The sequence below is a fragment of the Chiloscyllium plagiosum genome, chromosome 13, assembly GCF_004010195.1.
Source record: "Chiloscyllium plagiosum isolate BGI_BamShark_2017 chromosome 13, ASM401019v2, whole genome shotgun sequence".
Classification (NCBI taxonomy): Eukaryota; Metazoa; Chordata; class Chondrichthyes; order Orectolobiformes; family Hemiscylliidae; genus Chiloscyllium; species Chiloscyllium plagiosum.
Window position 1 is genome coordinate 25,936,350 of NC_057722.1, and position 18,928 is coordinate 25,955,277.

The following is an 18,928-nucleotide window of genomic DNA, read 5'->3' on the forward strand; positions in this document are numbered from 1 at the left end:
TGTTTAATTGTTGGCAACCATTTAAACTGGATAATTGCAGAGCTTTGATCTCATCCATTTGTTCTAGGATTGCCTGTTCTCTCTAGTGCCACACAAATATTTAAACAAGCAAAAATCACTTAAAGTAGTGACATAGGTTAATATTGAATAAAACAAGCTCAGCAACTAAAATTTATTTCTAGAGGAATGGAATTGGAAAGTAGAGAAGTTATGATAAACGTGTATTGGGCCTCAGTTGAACCGCTCTTGGAAAACTATTCACCATATCATGGAATAAATTTTGAAGCACTGGGGAGAGTATAGAAAAAAAATTGCAATGATAATGCCAGAAGTGTGAGGTCTGCTTTTATCTTGAAAAGGGACAACTGTGGGTGACCTATGAAAGGGCATCAACATGATGAACAATTTTGCTTGAGTGATCAAAGATAGATTACTTCCAGTTATGAGGAGCAAACTGATGAGTGGCAGAAGCCTTCGAAGGGTGGAAATTGAGAGAGAGAGTATCCTTTCCGACCACAGCTGATGAATTCATTACACAAACTCCTGACTGAGGCCAAGGATGGAGACAATGCAGTCCATTCTTTCACCAGAGCCATGGAGGAGCAGACAATGGGACTCCTCAAGAGCCTGATGCTTGGATAAATGTGGGAGCCCTGCAGTACACTCCAGATACAGTGTGCCACATAATAATTGCATTCTGCACATCTAGAGCAGGCCAAAAGGAGATGTGGTGGATGGTGAAGAGCTGGGACAATGTCAGCAGTCTTCTGAGAGGGAAGATGAGGATATTGCATCCTTTGAGGGACTTGTGTTTTCAGAGGTGGAGGAGTGGGTGTTGGCTGGAGGGACTTGTTTTTTCAGAGGGTGCAGATGCCGTTTTTTTGCCTACAGAAGACAAGAGGGGGAATGAGTTGGAAAATGAGAAAGAAGATTGGGCATTGACCGAGATGGTAATGGGAGAGCAGTGCAATACTTGGCAATGAACTTTACTTGGTTTCTGGGACAAGGAAGACTGGCATGACCTCAGGGTGGAGTGGTCTCTATCTTCACCCACTAGACAAAGGAGTGTTCAGCACTCCATCAGATATCATGGCCCTTTCAGTCCTATTGTAGGAATGATTTCTCTTGCAGTGAGACAAAGGGAAGGACGAGTGAGATGAAAGAGGCTGGCACAGTGTTGGTGCTGGGAGGAAAAGTGGCTGAATAGAAAGCACAGCGGATAGGAAGGCTATGAGAGTGATTGAGGAAAACCACTGCTTACAACAGTTGAAGTGGTAGGTCATGAGCTGTGGTGAGACGTCATTGCCGTGGCAGAATTAGACTGAGTGTGAGATAGCAGAGAGAAGATAGTGGCACTTACCTTTGCAGAGCGCAAAAGGTCAGTAACCTTGTGGCATTTCAAGCCATTCCTCTGGATCATGGACAGTGCACTGACCCAGTGACAACCTAGGCTGGAGTGCTGTGATCTCCTTTGGAAGTCCTGAGGAAGGAGGACAAGTCTTCTTGTCCACAACACCCTCCATATGCAGCTCCCTTTCACTAATTTGCCTCTCAGCCATTTTTGGGGTAACTTCACACATTGCAACTGAAGGGCTATTCCTGGCTTGTAGTGTTGAACTGATATCCAGCTTGGCTTTAAATATGGTTCCTGCAGCAAGAGACCAACTGCATTTTAGGGAAATTCAACAGTATGTTTTATATTGTGATTTAGATCTTGTCAACTGTCTTTTACATTAAGATAGTTTTTCTTAATTTTTTCCTTCATGTAATGTAATTTTTTTTCTGTTATTAAAGGAAATCTGCATTCTCATATAAATGTCATAATAACTAATTGCCAAGTTAGCTAACTGAACAAAATGGTATGCTTTGCTCTATAAGGCAGATTTCCTTTCGGGAACACAGCTGTGCAGAAGTGCCTTTAGCTGAGAAAGTAAGAGTATTAAATAAGATTTCATTAATCATAACTAACCTCATGGAGTTTTGCTTTTTGTTTAGGTTCTACCATGAATTATAGAACACACTACCATCTCTCCTTCACCTGTTGTCATTTAAACTCTTCTGACTTCGAATCAGATTTATGTGAATCCATGCCTTTCTATTTAAGGGTGAAAATTCTTGATTATAAAGCACATATAGGCTTTCGAATATTTTCTATGCCTTATGTTGGAAAGTTGAGTGTATTTTTTGATGAATATACCACTGGGACCATATAGTCAAACTTCAGTCAGCTGTAAGTAATGTTTTCTCAGTCAAGGCTGTCTATCGGATAATACAGTGACATTTGCTCCTGTGTGTAATTTGAAATTCACAAACATCCAATGATATAAAAGCCTGCATGCCAAAATGATTGATCTTGATCAATCTAGGAAAACTTTGAGGCTTGTCTTCTACTGATCTATTCCATTGATCTGTGCATGTGTGTAATTCTTCAGTCATTGGTTTTCATTGGCTGTGACCTGTTTTGGCACAGTTTCTGAAAGTAACTTGCTTGCTTACAATAAAGCATTTGGTTTTAAATGCCAGGTACTGCACATGCCTGTGAGGTGTCTTTGCTCCACAGTACTGGCATGGACTTTTAATCTCTGTGGTCTGTCCTACCCAGTGCTTTAGCTTATTCAGTATGTCTTTTGTTGTTTTAGTACCTTTAGAAATGAATAGATCCTATTGATCTCCTGTACCATGTATACCTTCTCCTCCTAGGATCAGTTTTGCTTCCAGACTTTGTCTTCACTCACGAACTGAATAACTTTATCTAGAGTTAGGCCTTCTTTGGACTGTAATAATTCTGACTAAGACTCATCAATAAAACCTTCAATAATCTAGTTCCATATGAATTCGGGCTTTATTTTATCCCAAGTCATGTCTCTCAACTTGCATGTTGAGATGATTAATTAAATAATTGCTGGATTCACCCAATGGAAAACTGGACAAGACAGATCCCAGAGTCAAATTTAGCTTCATGGATCATATGTTTAATGTCTGCAGTGTGGGTACCATGTTGGGTCAGTCACTGAACATATTTACCTGACGATGCCAATGTTGTTTTCATCAAATAGCACAAGTTTATTATACAAAGAAAATAAGCAAAATGACAATTCAGAAAGATCTTAATATAAGCAACAATTAGATTCAACCATTTACCCAGCAATATCCTTCATAGTCACTCAATCTCATTGAAATATCCCTCCGATCCTAACATTTGAATTTCTTATTCACATGACACTGTCCAGCCTTTTTCAATGCACTCACAGACATGGATTTGCTGGCTGGCCGACATATATTGCCCATCCCTAGTCACCCTGAAAGTCAAATTTCCTCTAACTGTTGAAGCAATGTGAGATTTTTACCAAATCTCAGAGCCTAGAAACATCTATAACCTAACCCTCGCAGACTGGAAACTTCTACAAACGAGAAAAGCCTCACAGCGTTGAGCCACAAGCTAAACAACTGCCCTTCTATGAGGATAAGTTCTCTTCTTCTGAACTTAACTTAGTAGTGGCCCCTGACCATCTGTTTCTGTATCATTGAAACTCAACTGTGTAAACAATCAGCAATTAATTCCCCAGGTAGTTGATTGAGACTTTTAACTTAAGTCACATGCTTTTTTTTGGATAAACTGACTGGTTCATTGTTCAAACTGACTTTCTGATCTTTGTTCTAAAAAAAACTGCACCAAACTGATAATTAAAATCTGTTTTTCCTTCTGGAAATAAAATTCCTTTTGGAATAAAATTTCCTGAATATTAATAATATACTACAAACCAATACAATAATAATTGTATTACTGCAATTGCTTACAGATTGCATGAGGCCTGCTTTAATTACGGCAGAAACTGTTAGGAACATACTAAGCTTAGGTCTGTCTCTGATCAACTCCTTTTCCCTGATCACAAACTGTGACATGGACACAGTGTGCAATGCTTACAGCATTGAATTAAATGTTAACTCTTTCAGACCAGTATGCTACAAGTTCTGTTTTACCTAAAAATCAACATGAAGTTATAATTAAGCATCCAGTAGAACTTCTCTATCATAATTCCAGATTACTCATAAACCTGTGCAGTTCAAGAGAGGTCCCCCAGTATCTGCAGTGATACTGAATGCGGGGTAGATCGAATTTACCATCTGGAGAGAGCTTGGTCTTGGAGGCAGCGCTGGCAATGACATTGTGGCTTTATCAGATCTGGAGCATGGTAGCAGAGGGGAGCCCGGAATGGGGACTGTGGTGGTAGGCAGAATTAAATCTCGTTGCGTAGCAGCGGCTGGGGGCCTGGATCATGATTTTAACAGTTGGAGGTTGAGGCCAATGAGGGAAGAGTGAGCTCAGCTCAGTGGTGTGGGAGATTCTCATGACAACTGTGGCAGCTGAGAGAACAGGCTGCCTAAGGTCTCCCAGAGAGCGGGCCAAAGTGGAGGAGATCGAGCCTTTGTAGAGAGTGAGCTCAGCATGCCTAAGCACTTAGGAAAGACTGTTGAACTTTGAACTTTATTTCTTTAATTTCTACTTTATATTAAGAGGGACTAGAATGTTTAACTTTTAATTTTGGGTTTTTTTTACTTTGTACCTAAAGTTTTATATCTCGGTTTCTTCATACCTATGATGGCACCATGATTGATGATATTGTGGACTTCTCACAGTACTCAAGTACTTGACAATAAAATCTAATTCTAACTGCAACTGACTGAGTTACCTTCTGATTGCAACCCCAATTGTCTTAATTGTCCTTTTAAAAACTTAATTTTACTTTGTTCTGGGATTGACTTAGGTGCTATGTTGATAGGATCTTATCTATAGATTCCTCTTGCTACAAAAGGTTTAATTTTATGTTGAGTTCTTTGCCTACCCCATGGGGTAAGCCAGCCCTTATGGTATCCACCTTGCATTAATTTTTCCATTCCAACTAGAATTGTTTTTTTAAGCCAATTGTTCACTAAATCAATCCTAGGTCTCTAGGCCAAACCTGGAGATATTCATGTTTTCCTTTGAGTAGTTGGAAACATTCCAGCCCAAAGCCTGTCTTATTTGTGAAAGAAACTTGCAACACTCAGACCATTTACTTTGAACAGTCTTTTGGTCTTGCAAAACATTCAAGAACATAAAATTTGTTCATTTCGTAAGTTTGGGTAAGTTACAGCAAACTGTACAGAAGTCTGTATTCACCCCTTAGTCAATCATACCATGTGTTCTGATAGACCATACATTAGTTATATAGCTATTAATGTTTTCATCACTACATTGTCAGACTGCCATAGTACTCTGACATATAATAGAGCAGATTGTTTCTCTTATTTTTTCTTCCCATAAAATATTTCAACAGAATACTTTGAGGAAATTTGGACATTGAGGATCTCCTTTGCTATGTCTATTACAAGAATGTCCAATTTTCTGTCTGTTTAAATGAATGGCAGAAAACTGAGTGGTTTTCTTATAAGTGACAGATTTACCTGCCTAATTCAAATGATTAATTACACTCAAATTGTACTAAAAGAAAATCTGCCCCAATATCAGTATATTTTGATTTACTAGTTTTGCACAGTACACGCATGTATCAATAATTCTGACACAGAAACATAGAGAATAGGATCAGGATTAGTCCATTTGACCTTTCAAGATGCTCTGCCATTCAAAATGATCATAGCTTAACATCCAACGCCATGTCCTGTTCCTGCTTTCTCCTTTTTATTCCTTTAGCTCTAAGAATTAAATCTAACTCCTTGAAAACCTCCTATGTTTTGGGCTCAATCATTTACTACTCTCTGGGTGAAGACATTTCTCATCTCAGTCCAAAATAATCAACCCACATCCTTAAACTATGATCCCTGGTTCTGCACTCCCTGGTCATCAGGGACCTCCTTCCATTATTTATTCTGTCCAGTCTTGGTGAAATTTTATATGCATCTGAGACGCCCCCTCATTCTTCTAAATTGTAATGAATATTGTACTAACCACCTAGGCTTTCTTCACACATCAGTCCTGCCATTGCAGGAATCAGTCTGGTAAAGCTTTGATGTGCTCCCTCTACAGCCAGAACATGTTTCCCCAAATAAGAAGACCAAAATTGTACAGGATGCTCAAGGTATGGTCTCATCAAGGCCCTACACAGTCGCAAGATAGCCCTGCTCCTTTACTCAAATCATAGAATGGTTGAATCATTGCTGTGCAGATAGAAGCCATTCAGCCCATCAAGTCTGCACCATCCCTCTGAAGAACATCGCCTGAGACCCAACTCCCCCATTCTATTCCTATAACTCTGCACTTACAATGGCTATTCCACCTAACCTGCACATCCCTGGATAATATGGAACAACTTAGATTGGCCAAGTCACACTGAAACATCTCTGTACCCTACTCACAGTTCACCTTTCTACATAACTTTGTATCATCTACAATGTGAAGTTATTATATTTAGTTCCCTCATCTGAATCATTAATAAATATTGTGAATAGCTAGGGTCCAAGCACTGATCCCTGCTAATCACTGGCTGCCACTTAGGAAGAGATCCATTTGTTCCTACTCCTTTTTTTCAGTCTACCAACCAATTCTCTATCCAGGTCTATACACTATCCCAATCCCATATGCTTTTATTTTATATAATCCCTTATGTGGGACTTCATCAAAAGCTTTCTGAAAGTTCAAGTAAACCACATCCACTGGCTCCCCCTAATCAACTCAACTAAGTAGATTCTTGGAAAATTTGTTATATATGATTTTCCTATCATAAAACCATACTGACTCAGTCTGATCCTTTCACTGTTTATCAAATGCTCTGCTATTAAATATTTTAGAAAGGATTCTAGCATTTTTCCAACTAACGGCTTCAGGCTAACAGACCTTTTCAAGTTCTACTAATCATAAAAGAAAATTTCCTAAAAATAATCTTGATGTGGAGGAGCTGGTGTTGGATTGTAGTGGACAAAGTTAAAAATCGCACAACACCAGTTTATAGTCCAACAGGTTTATGTGGAAGTACCAAATGTGCTTCCAAACAAACCTGTTGGACTATAACCTGGTATTGTGTGATTTTTAAAAATAATCAGGCAAACACTATTTGAAATGAACTGAAGATTCCAAAAGAATTGAAATGGAGTATGAAGTATATTATTTGATACAAAAATTGTGGTATACTGTATTATTTAAAATTTTACTAGATAGCAATAAAGTGTTTCAATTACTGTTGTTCAGGTGTTTCTGTGCAGTGTGCATATTAATAAGAAAGCAGTATTTAACTTACGTAATTTCCTTTGACCAAATAATCATGCATAAGATCAGTTTCAATGTACTAAATGGAAAAATTCAAAATAAACTTTAGCTTATTAATTGCTTTTTGAAATAATACTGCTACTTCAAATAAGTAGTTACTTAAAGGATGACAAAAATGCTATTAATTAGTATTTACTCAGCAAACTGCTGCTTTATGAAAATTGAAATTAAATAGTCAAGTATTTTAATTCCAATGATATGTAAGTCTTTGTGGCTATTGTATCTTTGTTTATATACTCCCCGACAGAGTACATGAATCTCTTCTTTGAGCAAAGATTACATCTTTTCCTTCCATTAATTATAGCTTTTAGTGTTCTGTTGGCAATAAAACTTTAAAATCTTAGAAATAGCACAATCATTTTAATATTTGGTGTGCAATGTTATTGACTCAGTCACAGATCTGACGCTATGTATTACCCAGTTCTAACCGTTTCTAAAGACACATTATCATTGGAAAGATTATTGAAATTGTTTAATTGTTTTATATTCTCCACTGCCCAAAACCATAACTAAAATGTTGAATATTGCAGCTATTTTTATTACAGATGGTGGAAATCTATAACATCAAAACAGCTAGATTTGCTTCACTTACTTTCAATAATAACATCTGTATTTTGTTTACAGGCACAACATGTCTGATTGCATTGCTGTCGGACAAAGAGCTAACTGTTGCAAATGTTGGAGATTCTCGTGGTGTACTATGCGACAAAGAGGGGAATGCTGTTCCCCTTTCACATGACCATAAACCTTACCAGTTGAAGGAAAGAAAACGGATAAAAAGAGCAGGTAATGGGAAAGGGAAAAACTCATTTACTGTTTTCAAAAAGCTAAAATTGGTGCAAAATATCATAGGATGCATTCCCATTATCACTTTTGCTGCTGTTTAGCTGGGATGTTGTGTATTACTGTTGGCATTTTCATGTTACCATGAGTTAATCCCTACACTTGAGTAATACAATCTAGTCAAATCCAATATTGGCCCTTAGGTCTCATGACCATTGAAGTGGCAAGCTGTGATGAGTCACAGACAGGTCACTAAGTCAAGTACAATTCACTTGGGCTAGTGTTGTGTCAACAATGACCCATTGGTAAGTGAAGGTAAGAGAAACAGAGATGCAGAATATTTCTTCAAAGGTGAGAGATTAGAAGGTGATAATGTCCAAAGGAACCTAGGTATCTTTGTTTACAAGTTACTGAAAGCTAACATGCTAGTGCATCAAGTGATTCAGAAGACAAATACCTGTTGGCTTTCATCACAAGAAGATTTCAATATAGTATCAAAGAAATCTTGCCTCAGTTGTATAGAACACTAGTTAGGCCACACCTGGTGTATTGTGTATGATACTGGTCCTCTTGCCTGTGGAAAGACATAGTTGTCAAAGAGGGCGGGCAGAGGAAGTTCAACATAGTGATGAGTTTGTGGGACTGCCCTATGAAGAGAAATTGAGGAGACTGGACCTGTCTTTCTTGAGTTTAAAAGAATATGAGGCAATTGCAAAGAAGCTTGCAAAATTCTTGAAGAGATTAGAGTAATTTCAGAAAGGATGTTTACCATGATTGTGGGGTTCAGAATCAGGAGAGTGTCTCAAAATAAAAGGGAAGTCATCCATGGCCAAATTTAGGTACTCAGGGTGACAGTGAATCTTTGGATTTCTCTACCCTGGATGGCTGTCATTCAGTCATTAAGTTCAAAACAGTTGTTAGATTTCTGTTTATAATGATATCAGGGGAAATGGGAATAGCATGGGAAAATGGCATTGACGTGGATAATCAGCCATGATACAGAATGGCAGAGCAGGCATTAGCCCACTCCTGTTCCTATGAAGGACCAGGAAGGGGAGAAATTAACTTAGGAATAAAATAGTGACTAAGGGAGCTGGGTAGCTGTGACAATCAAGGAGGGCAGGAGGGCAATAATATTGGGGGAGGAGGAGCTGAGAGTATCATGAGTTCAGGTAATTACATCTTAAAACCTTAATAATGTTAAACGCACAACAAACAGCGGAGGCCAATGAAAAATATTTGGGGTCTTTGACTTAATAGAGAAGTGGAATACAAAGCAGGAACCTACTGCTAATTCTTGATAGCACAACTTGGACCTACCCAGTGATTTATTATTTCTGTGCAACACACTTTAATAAGGATGTCAAAACTTTAGAGAAGGTGTAGAGGACATTTAGGAAATGTGGGATTTCAGTTACATAAAGCGAATAGGAAAGCTTGGGTAGCTCTGCTTAGAGCAGAGAGAGTTTTGGGAGATGTAATAAATATTTTCAAAATTAAGAAAGGTTTTAATAGCATAAGGCTCTTTCCAATAACAAAAGGGTCAATAACCAATAAACACAGGTTTAATGTTACACAACCACAGATAAGATAAGGAGAAATTCTTTACCACAATATGTTGCTAAAGTCTGGAATGCACAATCTAAATGGCGAGGGTGGAGCTAATACAATAATAACTTCCAGGAGGCAACTGAAAAATACTGCAAGGGGAATATTTGCAGAGCAATGGGGAAGGGGCAGAAGAGTTAAGTTAATTGGATAGCTCTTTCCAAGAGTGAAATGGCCTTCAAGACTTGTTTCTGAGCTGTATTTTGTCTGTACATTTAAGGACTGTTTAATCATTGCATGCAGACCTGGGCAGACAAATCTTACAGTGGGGTCCTAAGATGAGCATTAAACCCATTGTTTGGGAATAATCAAAGTCTATTATATATCTAAAACTTAGGCACTGCACAATGACTTTTTTAGTCTTTACCAATATGGCTGCTTGTATATTTGCATCTTGTAATGAGTTGTGCACTTTCAACCTGTTCAATAACTGAATTCAATAACACAAAATAAATTTATTTATAATTTATTTTGTGTTCCTTATTTTATCAATTCATCAACAAATTATTTGAAATCAGCGTAACTGGTTGATTAGTAAGAGGGTTTAAATATCTTCAACCATTCCCTGGAATTTATACGGTTAAAGGGCAATTTATCAAATGTTCAAGATATTAAGGGGAATAAACAGAACCAATAGGGAGAAACTGTTTCTGTTAATTAAGAGTCCAGGTCTAGGACCAGCTCAGAAACAGGTCTTTAAGACCATCTTGCTCCTGTAAAGAATTATCCAATTAATGTAACTCCTCTGCCCCTTCTCTATTGCTGTACAAAGTTTCCTCTTCCAGTATTTCCCAACTGCCTCTTGGAAGTTATTATTGAATTAGTTTCCTCCAGCCTTTTAGCTTGCGCATTTCAGACTATAGTACCATATTATGTATACCCTAGGATATTTCAAGAGTATAATTAGGGAACGCTTCCACAATAATGTTGTAGAAATTTGGGACTTCCATCCATAATCTGCAGTTGATGCAATGTCAGTTGTTAATTCTAACTCTGAGATTGATAGACTTTTGTTACCCTAAGGGATATAACAGAAATAGATACATGGAGCTTGGTCACAGCTCAGCCATGAGGTCATTCAATGGAACAAGAAGTTTAAGCGGCCAAATGGCCTATTCCTGTTTATATGTTCCTAAAACACATGGTAAGCATTATACATCTACACAGAAACCAAAATTGTGATTGAATTAAGTGACTGCAATCAATTATATATGTAGTTTTAAGTGTGTTAAAATAAAAGAGCTTTATTTTTATCCGGTGATTTTATTAATCAATGTATATCAACATTAGGTTCTGATCCATGATTCCATGGCACAATAAGAAAAGTACAAATTCATTTCTATTACCGTATATACTCGAGTAAAAGTCGATCTCATATCAAAGTTAACTGCCTATTTCTGGCCAAAAAATCTGGAATTTTCCATATATCTCATGTAAAAGTTGACCCTAACTCTTCACAGATAACAGATGAATATTTGTGAGTCAAGATATTATCCTGTATGTAAATGTTACGATGAGGAAATGAATCTTTTTGTGCTATTACGTGATTTTATGTACATTTCACACCAATTTGACATGAAAGTTTAAGATGCATCAGGTCAGAGTCAGGTGACAACAAACCTCATGGAATACCTAGTTGAGATTTTGAAATTTCTCCATCATTTTATGTAAAAATGCCTTCCAGAAAAAAACAAAAGGTATATAGTAGCATTTAAACTGAAAGTTATTGAAGTTGCAGAGAAGACAAATAACTGTGTAGCAGCAAGAGAATGTTGTGTTTCAGAGAACCTTGTGAGAGACTGGAGAAAGAAATCGAACCAACTTCAGACAATGCTAAAATGAGTAGTTTTGAACGCTAAACACAGGTAAACTTTGCAAGTAGCCACAATTGAAGAAAAATGTTGCCGAATGGGTACTTTAAAATCATCAAAATGGAAAAGATAATTGTTGTGAAGCTTTCTGAATCCATGCATGAAATGAATCAAAGAAGGATGGAGTTTCAGATATTAAGGCAAGTGTTGGATGGTGCTCAAGGTCTATGAGAAGGCATGACTTAATACTTTGGCAGAGAACTAACACTGCACAAAAGCTGCCTGCTGAACTAGAAGATAAGATATTACCGTTACACCAGCTTGTAATCAGAAATCGACAGAAGGAAGGCTACAAGTTATCATGCATTGGAAACATGGACAATTGGGCTTCTGCTAATGATTCAGTATTTGAACTGTAGCATGAATTTCAGCCCCTCAAAAGTAGTATCCATGTTATAGTTGACCCCATAAATTTAACTTTAAAAAAAGTCTAAAAAATTCGACTTTTACATGGTGTATATGGTATACAATAGAAAAATACTTTATCACAATATAGAAACACGCATTTTAAGTATACACATGCTTTATTTTATTATAGGTGGTTTCATAAGTTTCAATGGTTCATGGAGGGTCCAAGGAATTTTGGCAATGTCTCGTTCTCTGGGAGATTACCCTCTTAAAAACCTCAAAGTCGTAATCTCTGACCCTGATATTCTGTCTTTTGACCTGGATAAACTACAACCACAGTTCATGATATTGGCCTCAGATGGTCTCTGGGATGCTTTCAGCAATGAAGAAGCTGTGAGATTCATCAAAGAACGTCTTGACGAGCCACACTTCGGAGCAAAGAGCATTGTTCTGCAGTCTTTCTACAGAGGATGTCCTGATAACATAACTGTAATGGTGGTAAAATTCAGAAACAACAGTAAGACAGAAGACCAGTGAATGACATTGAGCACGGGGGCAAGGTTCTTCAAGTAATGCTGTGCAAATGTTAGCAATGTGTGTGATAATAATAGTAAAGGTCATGATATTTACATCCGAATGGTCAGTGCTAGACGGCTTGTAGAATTGGACAAACCAAGTAGCTGCACATTCATTTTAACTGACTGAGGTCAAAATATCATCCTTTTTATCAATAATCATTTTCAAATCTCTTCTAATATTTCTATTATATGTAATACAATGCACAGTGCAAATCTTATGCTACAATACTAAACTAATTGTGATCAACAGTTTTATAAAGAATAGCCAATTTAAGCAATAAAGCAAAAACTAATTAACATTCAGGATCCCTGTTGCTGATTCAGTGGTTTTCATAATCAGTAAAACAGCTACTGAGCAGACATTCATTGAATTGAAAAAATGTGAATAAATTTAACTAACACCGACAGAAGAAGAATTCTTTTAAAAATGTGTATGAAAAGGAAAATAAATGTGCATAATTTACAGCATAAATTCTTAGGCACATAGTATATGAACAGTTGACATGTAACAAAGATTTAGTTATTTGGAGTTGCCTCTCTTTATAGTTTTCTCCTGGCACAGACACTATGAGTTACTGAATCTTTTCTATCACTAGGATGATAGGTTTGTATAACTTCTCAGTGGTCTTCCTCTTGCTGCTTTATGATCAGCTGATAATGTCAATAGCTTCTGGGTAAAAAAAGTCTCTGTACATTGTGCCAACTAAATCCTGGCTACACAGTTACCAAATTCAAGCATTTTCCACAGTCTACAGTAATGATTTTCAATTAACAGAAGTTAATATAATGGAAGACGTAAAATTTGCAGCCAATTTGACATTACTCCTTTTGCACTTTTGCAAAAAGTCAAAATTATCCCCACGTGTGCTCTGCCTATCTTTACACGATAAATATTTGAAGTAGCTTTCTCAGACATTAGTGAATTATGCATGATCTGTCATACCAACCTCACATTTTAAACTAAAGATTTCTTTTTCTCAGTAAGACTCACAGATCATTGTCAATCAATCACAATTCTACTTTTCATTAGCATGTTTGCCAAAGTGGCAAGTTTGGAATGAATCAGATCCAATCCAATTTTTCTTAGCTGTATGTAGGACATAGACTATAAAGAGCTCAGCATTGTGCTAGTCAACTCTTGTAATCCTATTTTTTGGTGAGGGTCAACTTTGTTGTATGCAGATGGTGCATTCCACTTCACAAGATGTAACTAGTTAAACAGTCAGTAAAAAGTTAAATTAGGATTCAGATTTGCCTCCCTCTTTACTGCTAGGGCTAAGGGATTAATTTTATATGAACAAGAAATTGGTTTCATTGTTATATCTACGCAGTCAGTGTTGTGACAAAGTAGTTACTCAGTGACTTGGCACGGTGGCTCAGTGGTTAGCACTGCTGCCTCACAGCACTCAGGTCCCAAGTTTGATTCCAGCCTCGAGTGACTGTCTGTGTGGAGTTTGCATGTTCTCCCCGTGTCTGTGTGGGTTGCCTCTGGGTGCTCCGGTTTCCTCCCACAGTCCAAAGATGTGCAGATCAGGTGAATTGGCCGTGCTAAATTGCCCATAATATTAGGTGCATTAGTCAGAGGGTCGGTGTAGACTTGTGGGGCCAAACGACCTGTTTCCACACTGTAGGGAATCTAATCAAAACTTCAGAAGCAATCTGCCATAAATTATTTACAAGTATCAAATATTCCACTGAAAAAAATCAACCTAACATTGAACAAATATCAAACTTGACATGTTGATTTAATAATAAACAATGTAAGGTTTAATGAGAACAAGAATACATAACAATTAAACTAACTACTTCATTTATCAATGGTCCACAGAATACCTATCCCAAGTTTTAAATTCTTACATGTATCATCTACTGATTATTATGTCAGAATCATAAACTTTAAATAAAGCAAAACAGACATATATCTCGACAGGAGGTTTCTTAGCCAGTGCTAATTATGATACAGTACAAATGTATAAAACAGGTATTGAGTATTAGAATTAGAATGAGTTTTATCATCATGTGTACTCAAGTACAGGAGTACGGTGAAAAGTGTATAAAGTCACAATTCCTGATGCCATCTTAAGTACAAAGGTATCTAGGTACAAATTCTTGATTAAAACAAAATTATACTGATGAATAATGAGGAAACAGTTCAGTTTTCTGCTACCTCAAAAGAACATGAACTTTCTTAGTAAAGTAATATGGTAGTCACATTTTGAGTAACATAGATATGTAGGTTTATACTATAAATGCAAGGAAGAAAGAGAATCATTAATCAAGTATCTTCTGAATGCTCAATGTCTTACACCTTACAATAATGATTTACATGATAATGATACATGATATACATTCTATTAAATTACAAAGTAGAGCCTCTATTCAATCAGCTTGGTTTTGCTATTAAAAGACTAATTTAAGATAAACAGAAATTGTGCATTCCTAATACTGGCTGAATGAACTCAGAATCAAAATGCAGTTATCTATTCATTGCAGCAATTTTCAAGGCTTATTAGGATTGTGTTTAGAAGTCATCAATGAAATAGCTTTACTAAAAAACAATAGTAATAATAGGGCTATTTTTCATTCACTTCTTCAGGTAAAAAGTAGATGTGAGTATGAATAATTGCTTAATGTCTTGATTATATTTTTCTTAAAATTAGTAGTTTTTCCTCCTAATTTAATACTAACTGATCCATCTCAAGATGCAAAATGAATATACATAATCATTATTAAATTTACATCAAAATAGATGTAACATTCGTATCACATAGTAGCTTGTAGTATGTACAAAATTTGAATGCTGAAATTAATGTATAATGAGTGGACTTGTCCAGCTTTGCCCACAAACTCGTTCAGTAAGCTTAACAAAACTAAACTTTGAAGATTGTACAGTGAAGCAATATGTCGCTTTTGGTCCGCTGTTCCTAAAAATGTTGGCTGAATTAATTCTAATTGTACAATTGATTTTTAACAATTCCCAAAGAAATCATTTTTACATCTGTTCATAGGAGTGTAGGAGAATGTAGGAATTGTAACATACAATATTGGAAGTCTTCTAAAAGTATGAAGTATTGTTATGCAAATAAACTTTGGGAATTTCTTTGTTTATGAACAAGGATGAAAAAGCAGACATGCATGAAAAGTAACAGTTGATTTATTATCCATGGCCTCAGCATTCCCACCCATCTGAGTAATTAGAATTGCTTTCAAAAGCAGAGAGAAATTCAAGATGAACTTGTTTAGGGCTCACAGAGGTAATGAACACCATTATCTAGCTACAGTGATTATTTCAAAGATGATTATTTTACCAATGATAGATGTGATGTGGGTAATGATAATGGACAAGATTGTCAGGAAATTTCTGAGGCACCAATGCAAGTGGAGAAGAATCTCTGTTTGTCCTTGCTCAATTTTCGAGATTATTTCTGAAATTCAGGGGAGGATATGGTGTGCTAAAGGCACTGTACATAATAAAGGCTATAGGGCCTGACAACATTCCAGTGTGGTACTGAAGACTTGTGCTGCAGAAATATCTGCACCCCTAAGCAAACTGCTCCCAGTACAGCTATAACACTGGCATTTACCTGAAACTGGACAATTGTCCAGCTTTGTCCCATGCAATCTGTGAATATTGTTTTTATTGCACATCTGAGAGGAACCATTGATGTCTAAACTGGAAAAGGTAATGATCCAATTTGATCTATCTTTCTAAGGTACAGCACATTCCTTGGAAAGGCCCAAATTGGCCAAAACACATTTTTTAAATACGCTACTTCAACTGGAATTAAAGTGACCAGCTGTGATGGCTCCAAAATCCTACGGGGTTTACAGGTGGGAAATCAGAAGGATTACTCTTCTGTTGTAGAATTCTAACATAATCAGAATCTGACACCCAACTGTTCGCTGTGAGCTCTCTAGCATCCAGAAATTTGAGATCAGAGTGTTACGGAGTAAGAGCATTGATTATTTTCAGAGTGTTCTTACTAAAAGCATTAATGTAGTAACCCATACTTGGTATATCATGGTAAAGAAAGGATTAGTAAGAGAAATTATGGGATGTCATCTGGAAAGTTCAAAATTTATAGTAATTACCCAAGGCAATGTTTCCCAGCTACGTCATATGGTACAGAAGCAAAGACTGAGGAAAGTCAGATTCACTTGGGAGACTGTGACTGATGTCTTAGCAGGGTATATGATAGTGGAAACCTCTCCCCAGTGCCAGTCACTAATCTCCAAGTAATTTGAAGCCAAAGTTACTGCAAGTTACAACTGGAAGCTCAAAGCCTCGGTAACAACAGTACAGCTTTTAACAATTATTCTTCTGTGTGAAAACCTTGAGGAGCTAAACATCTGTTTTGATGTTGCTATCTCGGTATTGGATATCCTGCTCCCAATATCAAACACCATTCTAATGTCATTCAGGAAGACAATAGCAACTCAGTGGGCACAATTTTAACTTCGTGAGGAGATGAGTTTTGACTGAGTTAAAATTTTGCTCATTTGCTTCTGCTCCTGTGGCCACCACTTGAAAGCAAACCTACTTGAGTTCAGCAGGAACATGCAACATGCTAGATCTGAATCAATTGGCCTGTCAATATCATTACCAATTCCTTACCTGGATGTTGTCTTTGCACATCCTCATTAGAGTCACATTTTCTGAATTGTATCAATTTGCACTGCTCCCTATTTTAAGTACCATTTGTGTCTATTGATACACAGCTATGTGGTGCTCCTTTAATGTGATTAGTGGCTGAGTAAATTCTCCTTAATCTGTGAAAATAGCAGATGGTAAAAAAATTGGTATATAACCAGATTCACCATTTGCACAGTGCATTGTATTTACATTATTACATGCTGAAACAGTGTCTGTACAATGTTTAAAAAGTATTATATGACACATACAGTATCACATTCGGATATGTATGCATTCAAGTTTACATTTCAATCTTCATAGACTCAAACCTTTCCACAATTTTATAGAGCATATTCCATCAGTTATGTTATCCAATTTCTTTCCAAATAGTATGTGCTGCGCCCTTATTCTTTAAATCTAAATTCATTCAGATCTTGTCACATGATATAGGCATAGCGATTTGTCTTCACCTATGCGTGATAAGCATTACGAGGATAGAGTGCAGGGAAGAAAATCAGGCAGGGATGGTTGCATGCTGATAACAGAGACTGCCTAATTCTTTGTAAAACTGGTGTCTGCCCTCATGGACACATGTTCCACTCCACCTACATTTTCTTTCTAAGCTCCACTCAGATAGTGCATAGACAGTAAAAATCTAAGTTTCCCCTATACTTTTCAAACTGCTTCCCAACCAACAGACGATAAATGAGTATCAACTCAAATTGTACACCATTCTATGATTCTATGGCATCTCTATGATAGGATGGGATTTAGACTTCACACACACTTATGCCATATTATGTCCTTTAACATAAAGAATGTGTGAATAAGACAGATTCAAAATAATAAAAATGGGTTATTTTCCTTGTTTATTGCCACTGTGAGATGGGATGCCAGCATAACAATTTTAAAACTTCTGTCCTAAATCAAAGCACTCTGATTTGTAACATCATACATTAATTGGATTTGGGGATGGACATACTGCATGACAAAGAGAATACATTTAACATCAAGGGTGCATTAGTCAGTGCATTTTCATGGCTGAAAATATAATATCCTAAGCCCAGAAGCTTCTGAATAGAAGAACAGTTGGGTCTTCCTATATTTTTATCAACTTGTTCTAATTTTGTTGATATTGTTGCCTTATTTTAAATCCAATTTTATTTATTGTTTAAAAAGTACTTTTGTTTAATGAATCTGAACATGGAGTCTAGGATAAATATGGTTAAAATGTACAATAATTTCTTGTTTTAGGTTCTGAAGACCTGCATGGCTCTATATTTGTCTCTAGGAGACAGTACAGACTGCAAGTAATGAATCTAACATGGTGTTTTGGATGTAAAGAAACCATATTGTCTTAGTTTCGTACTGGGCAACAAAGTATCATCTTTTGTATGCTTAAATTGTACAGTACTTAATTCCAGGACATGAATTACATTACAAAGGTTAGTGGCTAGATAGAACTGGTGAAATGATTATGTATAAATACTAACTATATGTAAAACACTGTGATGATAAACATCAGAAAGTGTCAAACTACTGAAAATGTGGGCAAGCAGTTGTATTGTGCAAACAATAAAATAAAAATATGGATTTCTAATTTTGAACCAAAGGAATCATTTCTGTGACAGATATTTGTGGAGATAAAGAGAATGATTATTTTAATTGAAGGTATATCATTACTCCACTTGCACAAATTCGTGTTTTCTGCAATTATTTCTCAGAGGTGATTGATTGATTTTAGGTCCCTGAGTGAAAAATTAAAATATCCTCTTTCCTTGTGCTTCCCTTCTGTGTAACAGAATTGCTACTTCTGGTTAGACAGCTTCCTAGGTGTTCCATCACA

General features: G+C 36.6%; 1 protein-coding gene across 1 annotated transcript in view; it reads left to right on the forward strand.

The window, feature by feature from the left end:
- ppm1lb (protein phosphatase, Mg2+/Mn2+ dependent, 1Lb) overlaps positions 1–13,887 on the forward strand; it is a 60,430-nt gene extending 46,543 nt beyond the window's left edge. Inside the window, exons 4-5 of the mRNA XM_043702988.1 lie at positions 7,886–8,047; positions 12,062–13,887. Coding sequence (XP_043558923.1) covers positions 7,886–8,047; positions 12,062–12,408 — 509 coding nt within the window. The 3' untranslated portion in view covers positions 12,409–13,887. The remainder of the gene's footprint in view (positions 1–7,885; positions 8,048–12,061) is intronic.
- The last annotated feature ends 5,041 nt before the right edge of the window (positions 13,888–18,928 follow it).